This window comes from Macrotis lagotis, chromosome 7, assembly GCF_037893015.1.
Source record: "Macrotis lagotis isolate mMagLag1 chromosome 7, bilby.v1.9.chrom.fasta, whole genome shotgun sequence".
Lineage (NCBI taxonomy): Eukaryota > Metazoa > Chordata > Mammalia > Peramelemorphia > Peramelidae > Macrotis > Macrotis lagotis.
This window is the reverse complement of record NC_133664.1, coordinates 56159537-56177204: the sequence shown is the minus strand read 5'-3', so window position 1 is coordinate 56177204 and position 17668 is coordinate 56159537. Positions and strand designations below refer to the sequence as shown.

At 33.5% G+C, this 17668-nt stretch overlaps 1 protein-coding gene across 2 annotated transcripts in view; it reads right to left on the bottom strand.

The window, feature by feature from the left end:
- Positions 1-283: 283 nt before the first annotated feature.
- Positions 284-17668, bottom strand: part of STAM (signal transducing adaptor molecule) — a 65937-nt gene continuing 48552 nt past the window's right edge. The window contains exons 10-14 of one of the 2 annotated variants that reach the window (XM_074192941.1): positions 15154-15241; positions 14501-14555; positions 12606-12759; positions 10970-11145; positions 284-8205 (exon numbers count right to left, since the gene is read on the bottom strand). In XM_074192941.1, coding sequence (XP_074049042.1) covers positions 7977-8205; positions 10970-11145; positions 12606-12759; positions 14501-14555; positions 15154-15241 — 702 coding nt within the window. In that variant the 3' untranslated portion in view covers positions 284-7976. The remainder of the gene's footprint in view (positions 8206-10969; positions 11146-12605; positions 12760-14500; positions 14556-15153; positions 15242-17668) is intronic. The other variant, XM_074192942.1, reaches the window with a different exon arrangement.

The window sequence follows — 17668 nt, the reverse complement described above, 5'->3', positions numbered from 1 at the left end:
CATTCAATCTTAATTTTGGCATGGACATCAATTACTTAAAAGTGGAAAATACATTTTTAAAGTTCACATCTGATAATAATTTTTCCCCTATTTATGCTCCATGAAAAAAACAGTTAATTACTTTCTTTGAGCTATAAATTTCATTTACTATTCTTGATATAAATTTAGAAAATAAAATAAAAATTTCTCATATGATCAATTGGATTTAAGAAATGCATAAAACAAATTTATAGCACAAACTGAATGCTTATTTAATGAAATATGTATATAATTAGAACAAAACTTAAAAAACTTTACTATAATTTATAGGGCAAATTTCAAGAAAAACTGCAACTTATTTCTTTTCAAATCCTTCAACAGGGAAATGAGAAAATTATCAATTGAGTAGTATCCCAAAAGAACCATCCATCTAGGTGCTGGAAGGCTCGTAATTTTGGACTCAAAAAATTTTATTGGGGGAAAAAATGGACACTGGATTGTTTATCAAAATATATTTGAGCAGCAATTCTGGGGACACAGATCATAAATAAAACATATTTTTCCTGGTGTTTTTCCACACTGTAGTGCTTAACTAGTATTCATTAAATCTTTTTTGGAGGAGAGGGAGAGGTCAAGTCTGAGAATTTCATTGATGTAAACATATTACGCTCACTCGTATGGAATATCCAGAATCCAAGATTCTGATATCAGATGCATTCTGGTTTCTCAATGATCAACAGGAGGCTTAAAGGATGGCAAGCGAGATCTGTTACTTCAGATATATAAAAATCTTAGATTGAACAAGAAAAGGAAAATAGTGAGTTGTTTGAAGTATATTTAACTCCAATGAAGTTAATCACATCAGATGAAAGCTTCTATCCATTTGCTTAAAATCATATGCATTACAAAGAACATTATCTGCCACAAAAGTCAAAAGTACCCATGTAAAAATATAGCTTTTTAAAAAAAAATCAGCACCAATAATATGAAAAAAGCAAGCTTTACAAGCATTTAAATATCTCTTCCTCAGGTCATTACTTGTCAAGGTAATTGAAACAGAAATTAAAAGAATTGAGAGCTTATAGAGAAAAAGTGACTCCTAGAGAATTTTATTAGAAATTATTCCCAGACTTTATTAAAAATTTAACAATGGGGACAGGTAGGTGGTACAGTGGACAGGGCTCTGGATTCAGGAAGACCTGAGTTGAAATTTGACCTTAAATAATACTTACTTAGTTGTGTGACCATGGGTCAGTCACTTAACCCCACTGCCTTGCTAAAAAAAAAATTAGTAATGGCTCTAAGAGTTGGTTCCCACTAATTATAATTCTTAGTCTTTCACATTCCAATTAAGAGTAACTGTTACTTATCAATCAATAAAACTTTGCTTCAGTGATTATTTTCAAGCATTGTACTTAGCACAGAATAAGCTATAACAACAGTCTGGGTCCTTCAAGACCAATCAATATAATCTGGTAAGAGTTCTGTTTTAGCACCTCTCCTCTCTACCCCACCCCAACTAAAATGTAAACATATAATTAGGTATTTTATTGTAGAAAGAAAAAGGTCTTGGAAATGTTTTATGTAAGTTAACTAATAATGTGATATTATGAACCATCCATTACTACAAGAAAACTACTTTCCTTCTAGCAGCATAGCTACTGAGGCCTTTTTGTACTCTTACTTTAGCATTCAACCTGCCTGCCTGAGGTCTTTTAAGTGAAAACAAGTAAATTCCTTTCTTCCAGGAATAAAAATAGTAAAATAAATGCATCCTAGATTTTGATTTTGTAGAAATCATTGAGGCATTGCTAATTTCAGTTTAGGAAGAGAAATATGAAAGGATCTTATGAGGAAAGTAAAAGAAACCAAAAACAGATGAACTTTCTAGGTTCTTCAAAGATAGTTCATTATGTGATTTTATCATTTTGTTAAGTATTATAAGCTTTCCAGAATAAGACACCCAAACAGAATTAAAACAAAAATTCTTTGCTATAAAGGATAGCCCTCTGAGAGTTATTAGGCAAGAATACAAGAGAATTTACTTAATATAAAAGACATTACAATTTTTATTTTTTAAAAAGAATAAAATAAAATGTAATATATACCAAAAAATAAAATAGAAATTATTTTATGGATTATCCTATCACCACCACTGCTTTCCTCTCCATTAATGAAGATATAATTGAGAGTTCCTTACAGAATTATAAAAGAATATGGACTATGAAGAAATGACTATTTGTCTTCATAATGCCCAAAATTTCAAAACTTACATTATAATGCTAGTGTCTAGTATAGGCAAGTAGGGACATACCCTTGTTATTTAATAAATGAAGGTTTTTTTCCTTTATCACTGTTACTTTTAAAAACCCCCTCCACCAACTGATAACAGAAAAAGCTATGTCTTACAATAAGCTGTAAAAAAATCAAACTTCTCTAAAACTGTGTAGAACATCACATGAGTGGAACAACTAAGTAATGATGATACATAAATGGTTTCTGTGGTTATTCAGTTCTTTTTTGAAGATGGACATATTCAATGGTCCAGTGGAATTAGGACAGATACAATATAAGAAACTGTAGTAAATGACTACAGTAATCTATTGCTTGACAAACCCAAAGACATTAGTTTCTGGGATAAGAACTCACTATTCAACAAAATCTACTTGCAAAAACTAAGTAGACCCATATATCACAGCCTATACCAAAATAAGGTCAAAATCTATAGGATTTCAAAACAAGCAGTGATGCCATAGACAAATCAAAAAATAAAGAAATTTTTTATCTGTCAGATCTAAGGAAAGGGGAGAAAGTTATGACGAAACAAGAAAGAGTACATTAGAAATGCAAAATGGCTGTCCAGAAGGAAGAAAAGTCTAGAGAATGGAGATAGGAGTTAAGTGGAGCATTTGCTGAGGCCTGTTAGTCATTATTTTAAAAGAATTATATTTTGCTTATATTATAATTAAATTTTAAAAGTTTTGCATTAATAAAATCAATGCTGCCAAGATTAGAAGGAAAACAGAAAGTTGGAAAAATAATTTTCACAGCTAGGGGTTCTGATAAAGATCTCATTTCTAAAATCTTTTATAAAGAATCGAATCAAATATATAAGGTTACAAGTCATTTCCCAATTGATAAATGGTCAAAGGATATAAACAGGAAATTTTCACATGAAGAAATTAAAGTTATATTTAATCATTTAAAAAACTGCTCCGAATCATAATGTAAATTAAAACAACTATGGGGTACCAATTCACACCTATCAGATTGTCAAGGATGGCAAAAAGGCAAAATGATCAATGTTGAGAGGCTGTGGGAGGATTGGGACATTGATGCATTGCTGGTGGCGTTTGTGAATGGATCCAGCTATTCTGGAGGGTAATATGGAACTATGCAATAAAACTGATCATGCCCTCTGATCCAGCAATATCAATACTAGAAGAAGAAATCATAAAAAACAGGAAAAGTCCCCCCCACCGTGCTGTAAAATATTCCTAGCAGCCCTTTGCATAGTGGCAAAGAATTGGAAATTGAGGGGATGCCCATCACTGAACAAGTAATAGTATATGAATTTTATAGATCACTCTGTCTACTATACACTGCTTATGTGGGATGATTATATCTATGTACAATGATGGCTATTTAAAATGTGAAGAACACATTTAAAGAATATTTTAGATTTTTGTCACAATCTAATATATAAAAATGTTTAAGAAAGAACAATTAACTGGATTAGACTCAAAACCTGAATGCTCCCAGATACAACTCTAGCAATAAAAAAGGTCTTCTGAGTTCCTAACATGTCATCACCGATTATCAAACTCTTAAATTCTCACTTATAAGAAGACTTTAACTTAAAAATTCATAATAAACTTGGTTTTTCAATGACTGCATAACAAGAGCAATACATTATAAAGTGCTAGAGTAACACAGACTCAAAATACTGAGTAAAAAGATATAAAATTGGGCAGCTAGGTGGCGTAGTGGATAAAGCACCGGCCCTGGAGTCAGGAGTACCTGGGTTCAAATCCGGTCTCAGACACTTAATAATTACCTAGCTGTGTGGCCTTGGGCAAGCCACTTAACCCCATTTGCCTTGCAAAAACCTAAAAAAAAAAAAAAAAAAAGATAAAATTTGAAAAATAAATCAAGAATTCTTACAGCAAAGGTACAAGGAATGACTGCATATAATGATCACCTAGAATCATCAAGAAAAGGTTAAATTGTGATCAGAATACTGGAAGGAGAATAAAAATACAGTTTAAAAAGCTTTCTACCCAGATTGACTAAAACAAATACAGACAGAAGAATTATGTTTTTGCTATTTAGAAAATTCAATAATCATAAAATGTACTTAAAACTTAATGGTATAATTCAAGTGATTTTAATACCTCATCCAATTGAGTATTAATGTATTTTATACTAGCAAATGCATGAGACTAATATAAATCAACTATTTATGAATATGGAAAAAATTCAGAGAAAACAGGGTATTTAATATGAACTTATTACATGCTAGGCAATGAGCTAAGCATTAAGGATACATAGAAGGTAAAAAATAATCCCTGCCCTCAAGGAGCTTACATTCTAAGAGGGAAATTAAAACATAAGGAGGAGCTGGAAGTGGAAAGGGGGAGGTGGGGACTCTGCTGGGGACCTTCCTGAAATATAGCATCAAGCAGACAGATGCAAATCAAGAGAGCAGGGCCCTCTGAGGAGGAGGTTTCTCCAGGGGGGCTAGGTGGCTGTCCAGAAGCAAGAAAAGTCTATAGAATGGAGACAGGAGTTAAGTGGAACATTTGCTGAGGCCTGTTATTCATTATTTCAAAAGAATATGCTACAGAAAAATAAGATACCCACATCTGAGACAAATTCTCTTCCATATATGGAAGAGAAATATCAATTAAAAGACCTAAGATTAAGTGAATTACAACAAGAAAATGGAAGATCTTACTTTTTCTTACTTTGCTTACTTTCAGGAGATACTTTAGTTAAGTTCCCCCCCCCCCAACATAAAAAGATCTTCACACTAAGGACTAAAGCAATTAGTCAAATGAAGAGAAAGACTGCAAAGAATAGGGGCTAAAAGTTTCAAAATTGCAAAGATGGTTGCTTTTTATAAAAAAAAAGAGTAACATAATCACAAGCTACATGTATTAGGGTGCTAAATAAATTACGAAGAAAAAATGGACAATTACATGAATTTCAATAAACATTGATTAAACAAAAAAGATTAAAATTTACAAAAATAACCCAGTTTTTGATTTTAAAAAATTTTGAACTTAACATGAAAAATAATCATGGAAGACACATCCTAAAATTTAGAGAAATCTTCAGGTTGAAGAGGATCAAGTATAAAATATGGCGCCTGTTCCTTATGTCAAATTTCATAACCAAATACTACCAGGATCTTAAATAATAAAGAAGGAGAAAATAAAAGTTTTCAAAATTGTTAAATGGTGAAAAGAAACTATCTACATAGAAGAAATAGCTTTACCAGGGAAGACAGGATAAAAACAAAGAAGGGGGCATGCTTAAGTTAGAAATTGATGCAAAGCTGCAAACGGGTTATTTCTACAGGAATCTCTCTAAATCTGACAAAGCTGGAAAGATGGTTTACACTCATTTTTCCAAATCTTAGTCTACTAGATAAGGGATATCCTGAGTAAAGGATTTATAATTTTACACACAAGTTTGATACACAGGTTTCTGGAGCAACAGCAACTACAATAAGTACCAAGACACTTTAAAAACTAAGTTACTTAAACAATTTATGCAAATTCTTTGGAAGCTGATATTCAAAATATTAATGGTAAGAGGGAAACTGAAGAGAAGCCATAAACATGAAAGAAAGGAGAGGCTAATTTTTATGTATTAAATAGATTTCACACTTAGATTCCTAATAAATGTAATAAACAAGAGAAAGGTTCATATTTTTAGTTTCAAGTACTTACCATTTAAATTGTTTCTGTCCCATGATGTAAAAGCATCATTGAATCCATAAACCTAATATGCTAATAAGGACACAGAAATCTGAATCAGTCTAAAAAGCCTGGATATTTCCATATAGAGAGTAAGGATTTTGGGATATAAAGGTTGGTTACATAAACACTCAGACATATCCACAAGTAAAACAATAGTCACACATAGCTCACTGGAATTTAACAGGTACATATCAGTGAAAAAGAAATAGGGCATGATTTATAAATGGTGTTAAACTATTCAAGTTAGAAAGAAGAAAACACATCTTCGATATTAATGCTTGTAAAGAAGGACAATGGCAACCACATGTCAAGAATAAGCAACAAATAAATTTAAATAAAATGTCATAAGGTCAACATACTGTCAGTTTAGCAAAAGCACACCATTACAATAAAATATTTAAATTTAAGACCATCGAGAATTTCCAACATCCCAAGAATGGAACAGTAAATCCATAGAAATATTAGTAAACCATCCGTCAAATGGTAAAAATATACTTTAAAGACACAAATCAAATATATGAATGCTCGCATAGATGTGAAAACTTTGTTGACAATATATCCATTTGAAAATTGTCAGTGATATATTAGTGCTTAGTAACAGAATAAAGCATTACCATAGTAACCACAAATATTTGAGGAAGCCTAGTATGCTATCAGTACCAAAGTTTTTCAAGTAGACTGAAGGTAAAATATTCAAAAGTATAAAATAATCATATGAATAAAATGGTATTATTCACAATGTAAACAAAATGAGATCAAAACAAATAAAGAATCAAGACAAAGAACTAAAAGCAACCAAATTTAAGTCAAAGATTAATGTGGCAACTATAATCTGCTAAGCAAAGTTAGGAATATAAATTACTTTGAATTATCTGTTTTCCTCTTTGTAATGAATTAAAGAACAAACTATTAAAGCAAAAAAAATAGATTTAAAAGTGAAAGAAGATAAAAAAAGAGATGAACCAACTTAATTTCCAAAGTTGTTTATAATTTCTTGACTTCCAAGGTTCTTTGACTTCTAAATAATTACAAGACACGTGGAAAATGTAGTGTATTTTATGTTTTCTTTCCAGTTTAAAAATTTTCATTCATTCCTCTTTGTCTTTGGTGTCATTGCCACCATCAACAGAAAACAGTTCAGAAATCTAGTTACATATTTTCACTAAGAAAAAATCCTAAAACATGTGTGTTAAACAAGATGTAAGGTATGAGAGTTTGCTTAATTAATTTCATGGTCCCATGACAGGTTGAGTCCTTTTAAAAATATTTGGATGAATTTTAATAGCTGGTTAAAAGGATTATCATTTTCTATAACCTCATTGAAAATTTGGCTAATTCACCTTGATATGACAGTTACCAGTAATCAAGGGCTGCAGGAAGCCATGATACACTTATGTTCTGTTTACAATTAGTGAAACATAGGTTCAATTAGTATGAAACAAAATATAGACAACATAAAGCTCTCAAATATTAATGCTATAACATTTCATTCTCCTGCATTTTAAAAAGATAATTGCAGTCTCCATAAGTTCACATAAAACTCTATGAAACATGGTAGTTTGCTTATGACTAAAATAAAATAGTAATGTAAAATTAATTTAAGTGTTAAATATATTCACATGATCACCATTGCAATTCAAAATGGCCACTAATGAAGTTACACACAATATATGTACATAACATATGTGCCACAAGTTTTGCAAGTTTGGATTTTTCACAGACCAGCCAATTTTACCAGACATAAATAATCTTGTACCAATTTTCAGGTATTCTGAAAGGAATTAAATGTCCTAAGTAGTTTCATTCCTCTGCAAAAATGGAGATTTCCCCTAAAAAGTCAGTGCAATTTGAACATAGTTCTACCTTCTTCAATCACTGCACTTGTTTCTCAAGACAGATTCCTATAAGCAGAAGATAACCAAATCGTAAGATTTTAAAGGAAGGAATTCATAATATTGTCAGCTGCTCTTAGCAGAGGTTAGCCACAATTAGGAATCTCAAGTTCAGGTCCTATAGAAGAGCTTTCTGGGTGTATGTTTGTTGTGGTTGAGGTGGTTGTTGATTACCAGGTGGCTGAGGCAGTGTAGAAGATGCTAAATTATAGTTTGGCACCTGGGGCAAACTAGTTCCAGCATTCTGGTATACTGTGACATCAGCAGTAGCAGCAGCAGCAGGAGGAGGACTATATACCGAAGCCTGATTGGGGTATGTATTTGCTTGTACAGAACTGACCATTGTGCTGAAAAAGAAAAGAAAAAAAAACAAAATTACATAAATATTCGATTATATAGCATTTAAACAGAGCTAATAAAACAGACTAAAATGCTACATGTAAAAAGACTGAGTATATTTTAAATTTAAGGTTCCCTTCCAAAATGTCACGAATTATCAAAAATCCATAATTTCAACAGTGGCCAAAAAAACCCTTTCAAGTTCGTTTGCCAATTTTGTCTCCATTTGTTTCCATTTCTGCTGTAGCAAAGTTCGTATAAAATATCAGCAAGTCATATAATGCATAAACATCAAGGAGATTAATATAGTCTTCAAATCACTTCAACTTCAAGCAGGATAGGGTCTTTCCTGAGATAACTACTATTAAAAACTGGCCCAAATTTATCTTAATGTAAACTTGAGCAACAAATTTGGTACATTTCTTCATCAGTATTCTATAGTAGATCCCTTTCAAAAAAAAACATTAAGTTGCTAATGTCGGGTTGAGAAACCATTACAGCCTCTATCAACTGGGTAAAAAAATCCTTTGATGGGTCAGCTAGGTGGCGCAGTGGATAGAGCACCGGCCCTGGAGTCAGGAGCACCTGAATTCAAATCCAACCTCAGATACTTAATAATTACCCTAGCTGTGTGGCCTTGGGCAAAGCCACTTAACCCCATTTGCCTTGCAAAAACCTTAAAAAGAAAAAAATCCTTTGGAAAGAAATTACTGTACTTATTTATTTCACAGGAAACATGAAGGTAACAACCATATAAAAAAGAGAAAAAAGCAACAAAACACAAAGCATGTTTTCAGGCATTTACCTAAATTCAGAGAGGTTCAAACTATTAAGGCAGTTAAGCTCCTTTGAGAGGGGGCTCTCAATGTTTTATTTCTATTTGATAGTGGAGAAACAAATTCATTGCCAATATCCTAAGGGTCAGAGGTAAGGAAATAAAATCTCAGTTTGTGTTCCATCTTCTCTTAAAAAACATTTAGCAAGACAAGAATTGAGACAAGCCTTAAGATAATAGTAATTTAGAGTAAGGTCAGTTCGGGATCATATCTATGCATTGTGGACTATAAGGTCAGCTTTTATGTGCCAATTTAATGTGAGCTGAATGAAGTTTGCTTACAGTAAAACACCTTCTCACCTGTCTGCCTCTGTACTTTGAATTCCAGTTATTTTAGTAACCTTCTGGTTTTTAGTCATTGGTCTCCAAGAGAGACCCTAGATTAAAAAGTGTGGCATGGGGAAAAAAATTATAAGTTTATGAATTTTTACACTAATATAAAACAGGACCCTTAAAGACTAGACAAAGAAGGCAAATTCATTTTTATTATAAGAATAAAACATGGGCAAATTAAATCACATGGATGCCACACCCATAAGAAAAACAGTGATAAATGGTCAGTAGGGATAACAAAGGACAGTGTGGGAGTACTTCATGTCAAATGTCAAGAAGTGGGGGTAATAAGTGAATGTCCAGCATTAGATAAATTTTAATTATTTTATGTTTATGTAGTCCTAATCTGCTGTCAACAGCATTAGTATTAGAGGATAAGTTTCCTTGAGTTCCAAAATATTGATAAATTAGTGGGTAGCTGAAATGCCAAAAGACTTAGGTTCATAATCAATTTGAGATATCTGAGACCTAGAAGCTTTGCAATCACTTGGAAAGGCAGCAGTTGTAAAAGAAACTGAAGGCACCAGTCAATATTTTTATAACTATCCATACTACCAGAACCCTCACACTCACAGAAAAATGGACTTCTATCTGAGTCTGGTACATTCCATGCCCAAAGTTGACCCCTATTAGGAGTTTGCCATTACTCAGTCTCTCAACTGCCAACCTCTCCATGACCTTCGTGGAGGAGAGTTTGTGTGGCTATCCCAGAGCACATGCAACAAGGATGTTTTCACATGGCAAAAGGGTCCAGATGTTACCCACACCATAGGGCCAATGAAAGGAGCTTCTGAAGTCCTCCAATGCCCTCCTGCATGTCTACACAGGTGGGCCACGGAGAAGTTCCCTCTTTACTAGAGATCCTCAGAATCTTTATTCTCCTTCAAAGCTTGGCTCAAGTATCTGTTTCTAAGGGAGTCCTTTCCTAATTCCCCTACCCCACCCCCAATTATCTTCTATCTACCTATTTGCATGGGGTATAACTTAGTAGAGTGTAAGTTCTGTACGAATCCCAGTACCCTCTACTTAGTAAGTATCTAATGAATGTAAACTGAATTGAATTATTTTTTAAATTCCCACAAGATCTTGGAAAGGCAGCTATGTAAAAACATTAACTTAATCTGTCTCCTGTATATAGGACGCCATAAAGGTAATGGTCCTATAAAAATATCATTGAGATAAAAGCTGCATCACCTGAGTTTTGCCATTTATGCACAGGATCTGTTGACTGGAGCTCACCTCTAGCTTTTGTCACAGGTACCTAATCTCCCTGTGGTACACGACATGATTTCCAAGTCAAAAACAAAGAAATGCTGTCACTGACTTCAATGACTTCTGATTATGCTTCTTTATGTACAGTTCATAAGCAATCTGAAGTTTTCTATGAATGTTGTGAATCAAACCATAAATATTATCAGATGTGAATTTCAGAAAGGCATTTTTCAGGCATTTTCTCAAAAGGAACAACTAAATATTTCTCAATGGCAAAAATTTCTAAGGATGAGAAATTGTGATTCATGAGGCTAAATCCAATTTGATCATTTGAATGCACCCATCTAGATGGTAATTTTTCAAATTCATTCAAAACAAAACATTCAAATTACTTGGGGTAAGAAGTCTGAGCTTGTTGACTAGGAAGTGCAGGGTTTGCTGATGGTGGAACTGTTCCTTGGCTGAGAGAAGCTATTTGCTCTGGAGGAAGACTGTAGCTCTGAAGATGGCCCATTTGGGCACCCCCTGTCACCAAATAAGCACCACTTTGAGGCTGCCCTGGATATACCTAGAAAAATCATACATGAGAAATTTGAAACACCATTTAACTGCAACTTAATAAACCACTGTCTCTTTAAAATATTAGGAAGGATGAAAATCTTTTTAAGATGGGTTTCAACTGGCAATAATCCAACACCTGGCAGTGAGGTGAACTTCATATCTCTTAACCCTACATTCCTGATTATCTGTGTGACAAGAAGACACAGACCTCTCTCTCAGGCACTCCCTGACTGAAGGAGGCATGGAGCCATGAGAAGAGTCCAAGATCTTGAGTGAAGTTCAAGGGCCTGGGCTCAAAATCCAGATGCACATAGTGCCAGTGTCACCTGCATGAGCTCAAACAAGCAACCTAGTCTCTCTACACCTGAGTTTGCTCGCCTATAAAAATAGTCAACATAAGAGATGCCTGAAATGACATCATTTCTAGCTCTATGAACCGAATCTGTTATATAGAAAATAAGAGTAAATTCACAATTTATTCATCTATTCATTCATTCATATAGTCTCCCTTCCTCAGATAACTTCATATGATCTTTAAGACATCACATGTGAACTCCCTATTTTCTATTAATAGTGTTCATTTCTTCCTAGAAGAGCTAATGTCTAATCTGAAAAGATACAATCTAAAAGACAAGCAGGATTTGAGGTGAGTAGTTTTTTCATTATATTTTTATATAAAAAAGTCCTTCCCCTTAAACACACATAATGTTAAGACTTCTCTAGAATATACCTAAGATATTTACATTCTGTATATTAGAACAGTCTGCTATATTAGATTAATGTTAATGTTAGAGACTAGTCTGTTATAATGAAAAAAGCACAAATTTTAAGATATGTGAAAATATTTCTGTGATTTCAGCATATGGCTAGGACTCAAATAATAGAATAATTAATCCAATGAAATGGTTGAATGCATTCAAATACACAAAATTCAAAGTTATAATTATGCAAAATATGGAAACTAGTTCCAGTCCAATGATAATATATAATGCAAATTCAAATAACATGACCACTCTAGGGAATGTATTATTATAATAAAGACAGTTGTAGCCAAACCTATAGTATAGGAGCAGTATTTTATTTTGCAGATAAAGTTTTACTTATTTAATAAATTCAACATCCTTATTTTATTTTAAACTCAGAGTAAATTCAGAAATTAACTCCTGACCTACCTCATTATAGACCAAGAATATTCTAGGCAAATTAGCTAATTTAAAGTTTTAACAATTGATGTTTCTACTATGACACTCAAAAGCAACAATGTGTGCTACAAAGTACTCTTAGTTTACCATTTCAATTCCTTTTCATCTTAAAATGTTAATCTGTTTTAATATTTTTATAGTAGAGACTAAAAGACAAGTGAGAATCTGCTAAATAACTGATAGTGATAAAAAATCCTTGAATATTTCAATGAGAAAATTTTAAGTTATATGAATAAAAAAGCAAGTTTAAAAAACCCAATCATACCTGAGAACCAGAAACGCCAGGTGACTGCATATAATACTGTTGGTTCTGTAATTTTGCATACATGGAATACATGGGGTCTTCGTTCATCAATTTATTATATAATGAAACAGCATCCATCACTTTAACATTGAGTTCTGAAAGTTCTGAATGTTTTCTGTAATATCACAAAGTAATTATAAGCCAAGTTGTTACTTAAAAACTAACTTGTTTATGCCCAAAGAGCAACAAAAAAAGTGTGTATCCTTTGATCCAGTTATACCACTACTGGGCCTATACCCTGAAGAGATGTTGAAAAAGGGTAAAAATATTACTTGTATAAAAATATTCATAGCAGCCCTGGTTGTGGTGGCAAAGAATTGGAATACAAGTAAATGTCCATCAATTGGAGAATGGCTTAACTAACTGTGGTATATGTATGTCATGGAACACTATTGTTCTATTAGAAACCAGGAGGGATGGGAATTCAGGGAAGCCTGGAGGGATTTACATGAACTGACGCTGAGTGAGATGAGCAGAACCAGAAAAACACTGTATACCCTAACAGCAACATGGGGGTGATGTTCAACCTTGATAGACTCGCGGATTCCAACAGTGCAACAATCAGGGACAGTTGTGGGCTATCTGAGGAGAATACCATCTGTATCCAGAGAAAGAATTATGGAGTTTGAGCAAAGACCAAAGACTATTACCTTCAATTTAGGAAAAAACCCACTATCTTAATATGCAATTTTGCTATCTCTTATACTTTGTTTCTTCCTTAAGGATATGATTTATCTCTCATCATACTCAATTTGGATGAATGTATATGTAAACAATGCCTAAAGTAGCAAATTGCCTTCTGTGGGGGGGTGGGGGAAAGGAAGAAAGATTAGGGGAAAAATTTTAAAACTCAAATAAATAAAATCTTTGAAAAAAACCTAACCTGTTTAAATGATAATCTTTTTAAACTAAACAATAAATGTGAATAGGATACTGTACTGTACAAATTAGCCTGAGATTCTTATAAAGTGGAAGAGAATACCTATTCTCATTTCTGGTCTAAGTGCTACATTATGGCAAGTAAAATTTAAAGCTATAGAAGTCAAACTGGGAGATTCTTGCTTATACAACCACAACATCCTTAATTATTTGGAGTTCAGTCACTTATGAAAGAAAAGTCCAGAGTAAAGTGGTCTCTCATTAGCAAGATTAGCATTCACAAGTGATTTTTTTGAAGAGGCAAGTCAACTAAATCCTCACTTCACTAAGAAAAAGGGTTTGCATTATTATGTAATTTTGCTATCTCTTATACTTTATTTTTCTTCCTTAAGGATAGTATTTCTCTCTAATCACATTCAACTTAAGATGAGTGAATACCATGGAAACAATGTAAAGACTAACAGACTGACTTCTGTGGGGGGTGGGGGGAGGGAAGCAAGAATAGGGGAAAAATTGTAAAACTCAAAATAAATAAAATCGTTCTTTAAAAAAAAAAGAAAAAGGGTTTGGTCAAATTCCAAATGATTAAAGCAGTGTGGCAGTGTTTGACTTAGAATCAGAAGAGGGCTAGATTCAAATTCTTACTCCAGAACATAATTAGAATATGAAAATTAGTAAGTCACTTAATATCTCTGAGCCTCAATTTCCTCATCTGAAAGATGAGGATAATTTATATAGTATTTGACAGTGAGGTTAAGTGAGAATATAACATTCCTTACAAACCTTAAAGTCCTATAATGATGACAGCTACTATTATTTTGAATGCCCTTCACTACATTTGTAAAAATTTGATAGATTTAAGTAAAGAATTTTATCATTTCACATTTTAGAATGTAAGCAGGTAAAACACTTGCCCAATTTAGAGATAATAATAAAAGGAAGAAGCTTGGTGGTGATACAAAACATGTGTTCTTTACCTGTCAATATCTTCCAGTTTTTCATCAATAAGTGGTCCCATTTGGTGACAGATTGCTAAAAATACAAGATTCATTAAAGATATGGTCATATAGTCCACAGTCACATTTTGTCATGCTCCTCCTCCCTGCTTCTCCTCCCTCTCAAGGACAGTCATTTCTCAACTTTATATCTATCTCTAGTGCAGTGTACAGTGGGTGGCACATAGAAAGTGCTTAGCAAATATTTGTGGAAGAATTCACCCAAAATTCTGAATAAAATTGTCTGATTCTGAGCAGTAGCAAAACTATAACTAGCCTGGGTAGGATCTTAGTCACAGAAGTCAAGTGAGGCCTAGAAAACAGCACAGCACAAAACTATGATTCTTAGATTTGTGTATATAATAGCTTAAACCTGGGATAACATAATTTTTAAAAAAGGAACAAAAATATAATGGCCCCAAATTACACATAAGCAAGACTGAGAGGACACTCTCAAAATACAGACAAGGCAGCCCCTATCTAACAGCGTCATCCTTTTTCATACATTACCCTCCAATTTATTTTAGCATAGGAAACAATGTCATAGACCAGGTAGAGTTTGGATACCAATCTTAAGGATGCCTCCAAGTCCCATTCATGAGAAGTAACTGCTTTAATGAGAAAATAGCATTTACCTTCCAAATGAAGCAGTTCTGGTAGATCTGGCTGATCATCATTTGGATCGGCACTTTGTAACATCTGTAGAAGCTGGTCCATTTTGTCCTTTAGTAATTAAGAAGTTGGCACACATAACAATGGGGCTTCCTTATTTGCGGTAAGTAATATTTGACAATGCAACTTTACAAGGCCCCTCCACTATGACTCAACTTCTTTTCATGTGATTACCAAGTCACTTTAAAAAAAGCAATTTCTTCTAAGAAGCATAAAAAGAAGTATAAAAAGAAGCATGTGAAGCATCACTCTCCCCCAAAAGAAGGAGGCCCAGTGGGCTGTTTCTCTGAAGGAGAAGAGCTGACCCCCAACACTAAGCCCCCAGTGCCCTCAGGAGGGCCGGGCCTGGGATGAAGCTGAATTGGGGCATTTGCTTCAGCAAGGCCAGGCCCAGACCTTTTCAGTGGGGTCTGAAGTGCCCCGCACATTCAAGTCATTTCACTGCCTCTCTTAGCCTGGTTTTAAATCCAGTGGATTCCAATAGGTAATCAGAGGATTGATACCTTTCTATCATCAAAATATCTATTTAATAAGTTGTTAGAAAGATTATTTTAATAGGTTGTTAGATTATTTTTGAATGCACAATTTAGAATCCTTATGAAGAGTACTTTTTAATGTTGCAAATGGAACATTTTTCTCTCCCCGTGCACAGTTTAAAGGGATTCCAGAAAAGTATATCAAGATAGTCTTGTGTCATAAAGATACTTAAATGAGTCACAAAATTCTTAGTAAAAAGAATTATTTTAAAAAATATCTTCTAATGGGACAAGATGTTTAGAGCACTGACCCTGGTATCAAGAAGACCAGAGTTCAAATATGGCCTCAGACAATTATTAGCTGCGTGACCCTGGAGAAATCACTTAATGAAATTGCCTCCAAAAAATAAAATAAAATGAAGAAAAATATCTTTAATAATCTTATAGTTGAAGAGATAAAGATAATCTAGCTCAACTGTTTTCTCCTATCAAAGAAGAAATCAGCCCAAAGAAATCAAGTGACATGCCCAAGAACATATAGGACCAAAAATAGTTCTTAGGAGCATTTAACAAATATCCCTAAATTTTAATTTTGGCAGCCTTCCTTATTTCTTCATTCTCTGAAAGTCAAAAAAATTATTTAATAATCTGTTATTATAAACAGAACAACACAGATTTGCGGAAAAAGATTTGCCACTCATTTACAATTTTAATTTTCAAATGAGTTTAAGAAGAGTAGTTCCATGTTAGAGCATATACTCCTGGCTTTAGAGTATAACAAATAGCCTGGTACCTGAGACACAATGCATGAATACTCAAGGCCATTCTCTGAGAAGAATTTCCATTGACACTGCTGTTAGACGAGTCCCATTTGGTTAGGATGAATGAATCAGTGTTCTGATCAGTGTGGAATTTTAATGTAATTTGTTTGGGTGTTTGCTGACCCAGTCTAAGTTGGTCCTTTAGAGGCAATGTTATGTAGTGGAAAGTGTGTTGGAATTAGAGTGAGCAGAAACCTATGTATGAATCCTTCCTTTGAGTTATGAGATCAGGGACAAATTATGTAACTTGTCTAAACCCCAAGTTTATCATTTGTAAGATGGATATAATAGCTATAGAACCTACATAACATTAATAATCACTGGCAATGTCATGACACTCAAATACGTCCTAGAGTTAGTCCACAAAATCCTTAAGTCTCTGAACTAATTCCTTAAACCCAGGGTGCAGTGACTACACATTTCTTGAAATTAAAAAAGTTTTAGGAAGGTTATGGAGGACTTAAGAAGGACAAATCACCAGGAAAGTACTAAATGATAAAACTGTATTACAGTATTAATCTTGTTCTTTTATTTATGACAAGAAATTACAAAACTGCATTTCCAGAATGCCTGAAGCATATAAAATTAAGCTTTTTAGTTAAAGCAAATTAAAATTTTCCATTATAGCAGACAAGCTTACAAATGGAATTTCAAAGTATACATTGTTTTGGGGTATAAACATTTTACTTATGTACATGCATACACATATAGAGGTATATGTAAAATTAGGGATGGTCAATGAACTACATTAATCAAGAAAATCGTATTTTATAATTTGGAGAACAAAAGATTGTACATGTGTATATGTGTACAGGCTAACAAAACATTCTCAGCCTAAGTTCTCCACTTTCATTAATATCTTACTTAATTTTCTTTTTTTTTGTACTTAAAATTATTTAATTTTCATAATAACTTACTAGCAGATATTATTAAGTTTCTATGGCAAGGGGCGGCTAGGTGGCATAGTGGATAAAGCACTGGCCTGGAGTCAGGAGTACCTGGGTTCAAAGCCAGTTTCAGACACTTAATAATTACCTAGCTGTGTGGCCTTGGGCAAGCCACTTCACCCCGTTTGCCTTGCAAAAACCTAAAAAAAAAAAGTTTCTATGGCAAGGGGCGGCTAGGTGGCATAGTGGATAAAGCACTGGCCTGGAGTCAGGAGTACCTGGGTTCAAAGCCAG